The 3,373-nt window shown below is 46.2% G+C and overlaps 1 protein-coding gene across 1 annotated transcript; it reads left to right on the plus strand.

Moving 5' to 3' along the window:
- Positions 1 to 677: 677 nt before the first annotated feature.
- LOC138955925 (tigger transposable element-derived protein 6-like) lies at positions 678 to 1,677 on the plus strand (the record flags this gene model as incomplete). The annotated part of the gene is made up of 1 exon (XM_070327424.1): positions 678 to 1,677. A coding segment is annotated over exon 1 (1,000 nt), but the record flags the coding sequence as incomplete, so codon positions are not given.
- Between the last annotated feature and the right edge of the window lie 1,696 nt (positions 1,678 to 3,373).

The following is a 3,373-nucleotide window of genomic DNA, read 5'->3' on the forward strand; positions in this document are numbered from 1 at the left end:
GGGGGGGAGCAAATGTCGTTGTCACCGTTGTATGCACATACTCGCCCTACAGGCAAAAGCAAAGCTTACGTTTCGATGAAAGGCAACACTTTCCTCGCTCTCAGTAAATTCAGTATGAGTTTTGATAATGTCTTGATTGTTAACAACTCACTACAGCAAGAAAGCAGAGCTATACAATGACACAATCCTTGACATTTAAAAGAGTTACATTCTTTGGATAGAGAGAAAGTGTAAACAAAGAAATACAAGAAAGAAATGAATATACAGTGGTCGCCGCTTATAAAAAACGCGGTTAATAAAAACAGCCGTTTTTTAAATACAGTCTGGTCCGGTCCGGATTTACCACTATATAACCTATGTAAAATTCCGCCGGTTATTAAATACAGGGGCCGTTTAATAAAAACACTTTTTGTTCATTTTCTCTCTGCTCAGAGGGTTAGTAGTCGCCTTCTGGTCGTAAAATCTTGTCAGTAAACCGTTAGATGACAACTCAAGACACTTCAGCGTTTGTGTGAACAGTGACCACACCCTTGGAAACCATCAGATGACAACTCACACCCTTGTCAATAAACTGTCAGATGACAATTCCACACTGTCTGGTCTTTCTTCTCACTGGATAAGCAGTGAAACTGAAAATGGCTTCAACTTCAGCTTTAGCTTCAAAGAAAAGAAAAAGAATGGATCTGACATCCAAAGACAAAGTTGACTTGCTTGATCGCTACCGAAAGCTGAATGCAAGAAGTATGCGGGAGGGCGCTGAAATGTTGGGTGTGTCGGCATCATTTCTGTGCCAGACACTAAAAAAAGAAGACGAACTTAGAACTGACATCGCAGAGGGCTCCAGTCAAGACCACAGGAAGCGTCGGCGCTGCGGGAAGGATAAGGAGTCAGAGCCGGATGGCTTAAAGGGGTGGTTCGACTCTATCCAAGCACGCAACACACCTGTAAACGGCCCAATCCTGTGTCAGAAGGCGGAACAGATTGCTGCCCAGCTGGGCCGCTCTGACTTCAAAGCTACAGATGGGTGGTTTAACAAGTGGAAGAAACGCAACGGCTTGGTCTTTGTGAAGCAACAGGGTGAAGCGGGAAGTGCCGACCTGCAGGCAGCTGACAGATGGAAGGAAGAAGAAATGCCAGAGATTTTGGCCAGTTACCCAGCTGACTGCGTTTACAATGCAGACGAGACTGGAATTTATTTTAAAGCAATGCCTGACAGCACTTACGTGAAAATGGACCAGAAGCGTGCCTTGCGAGGATTCAAGACAGCAAAAGATAGAATCACAGCACTTGTCTGTTGTAATTTGGCTGGTACATGTGAGAAGGAGAAGCTGCTGGTGATCGGCCGGTCTGCAAAGCCCCGGTGTTTCAAGCATGTCAAAACCTTCCCAACCTCTTACAAGTCGTCGAAAAATGCCTGGATGACGTCAGTGATCTGGACAGAGTGGCTGAAACAGTGGAATCGTCGTCTCGCCCTGGGAAACAAACGCATCTTGCTGCTGATTGACAACTGTTCTGCTCACACAAACATTGGCGAAGGACTCTCGCACATCGCTATGAAGAAGCTGCCTCCAAACACCACCTCCGTCATGCAGCCATGTGACATGGGCATCATCAGGTCCGTGAAAGCCCATTTCCGGCACCAGATGCGTCTGAGGATCATCGAGATGCTGGAAGACGGTGACAGTGAACTTAAAGCAGACGACGCACGGTGTAATCAGTTTAGCTTGTATGCGTGCGTCGGTCTTCTTACCTTTCGTTACTGATGGACATGTTCAACACATGTTCAACACGCAGCCGTTTATTAAAAACGCCGCTTATTAAAAACACTTTTGTTCGGTCCCAAGGTGTTTTTTTATAAGCGGCGACTACTGCATAAGGAGTCATGTGATCGGATTGGACAACATTACTTGCGTTATGAGTATACTAGATGAATACCCGCTTCGCCGGGTAGCCGGCTTCGCCGGGAAGAAGTACTTAGAGCCGTACGCCGGCTTCGCCGGGTCCGAACAATGGACCCGCCAAGCTTAGGTCCCTCCCAGATTCGTGGAATGGGAACAGCACGAAAATGATTCAGTGGCCATAATGCCATTCCTTACCATATCGAGTCCCATCCTTGTCGACGAATGTAACCGTGTTAATCACCTTTGGAGGCGAACTCCACTCAAACAGGATTGAGCAATTTAGAGCTTATCTCTAAGCCCTTTTCAACTGTTATGGCTTCTTTTACATACAAATACACAAAAGCCGCCAGACCACATCACAAACAGAACTGAACAATCCACAGGTGTTGCCCACATAGAGAGACACACACACACACACACACACACACACACACACACAAACACAGAGAAGCCGTATATATAGAGAGATAGATGACAGTGTATTTTTCGCGTGGCTATAAATTGATTCGACCTTTGCACTTTTACAGTGAGGATAATTTACGGGTCCAATTTACGTTCTGGACACTGCGGTGACATTCTAAAAATAGTAACAGAACGCCGGGAATATCCGAAGATGCCCCCTCATACTATAGTGCGCCATACGAAGGAAGGGAGGTAAACGCTGAAAACATGGAGAAGATAAGGAAGAGTTACTGGGAATGGTGAAATGAACAGAAAAACCAAAATCGGTTCAGCGCTGCGCGCTGAGAGCACGTGTTGAAATATCTCATCGATGATATTGTGTCCGGGGTGTAGCTGAATACGGTGTCCAAATTTGAAAAAGATCCACCGAGAACTTTGGCTTTGGTGTGTCGGTATGGGGGCCCGGGTAGCTGAGGTGGAACCAAAATCGGTTCAGCGCTGCGCGCTGAGAGCACGTGTTGAAATATCGACCAGGTTGTGTCCTGTCCCGGGTGTACCTGAATATGCCCACCAAATTTGAAGCAGATCCATCGAGAACTTTGGCCGTGCATCGCGCACACACACACACACACACACACACACACACACACAGACAGACAGACAGACAGACAGACAGACAGTCAGACACAAGTCGTATATATATATAGATGTGACCCTCCACCGCGGAATGAGTCGTATGTTACCTTTGCATGATTTTCTTATTTTTACATTTTCCTAAACAGTTTGTTATGCTCTATCCAGTGGTGAAAACCCGTTTTAGAAAAGAGCAAAAACTGTTTGAGTTATAAGCCTGTGACTAAGGTGACCCTCACACTGTTACCAGACACTCCCCGGACTTATATTAAGCCTAGCGCAGAACCGCGCGAGGTGACATGCGACTCATTTCGTGGTGGAGGGTCACATATGTGTGATGGCGCAAATTCATTTATTACACAGTAAAAGTGCGTTGTCCGTATGTTTTGGTTTTGGTGTGTGGAATGGTGATGATGCGACAGTCAGAAGAGGCACGG

This window comes from Littorina saxatilis, unplaced genomic scaffold (assembly GCF_037325665.1).
Source record: "Littorina saxatilis isolate snail1 unplaced genomic scaffold, US_GU_Lsax_2.0 scaffold_3679, whole genome shotgun sequence".
NCBI lineage: Eukaryota > Metazoa > Mollusca > Gastropoda > Littorinimorpha > Littorinidae > Littorina > Littorina saxatilis.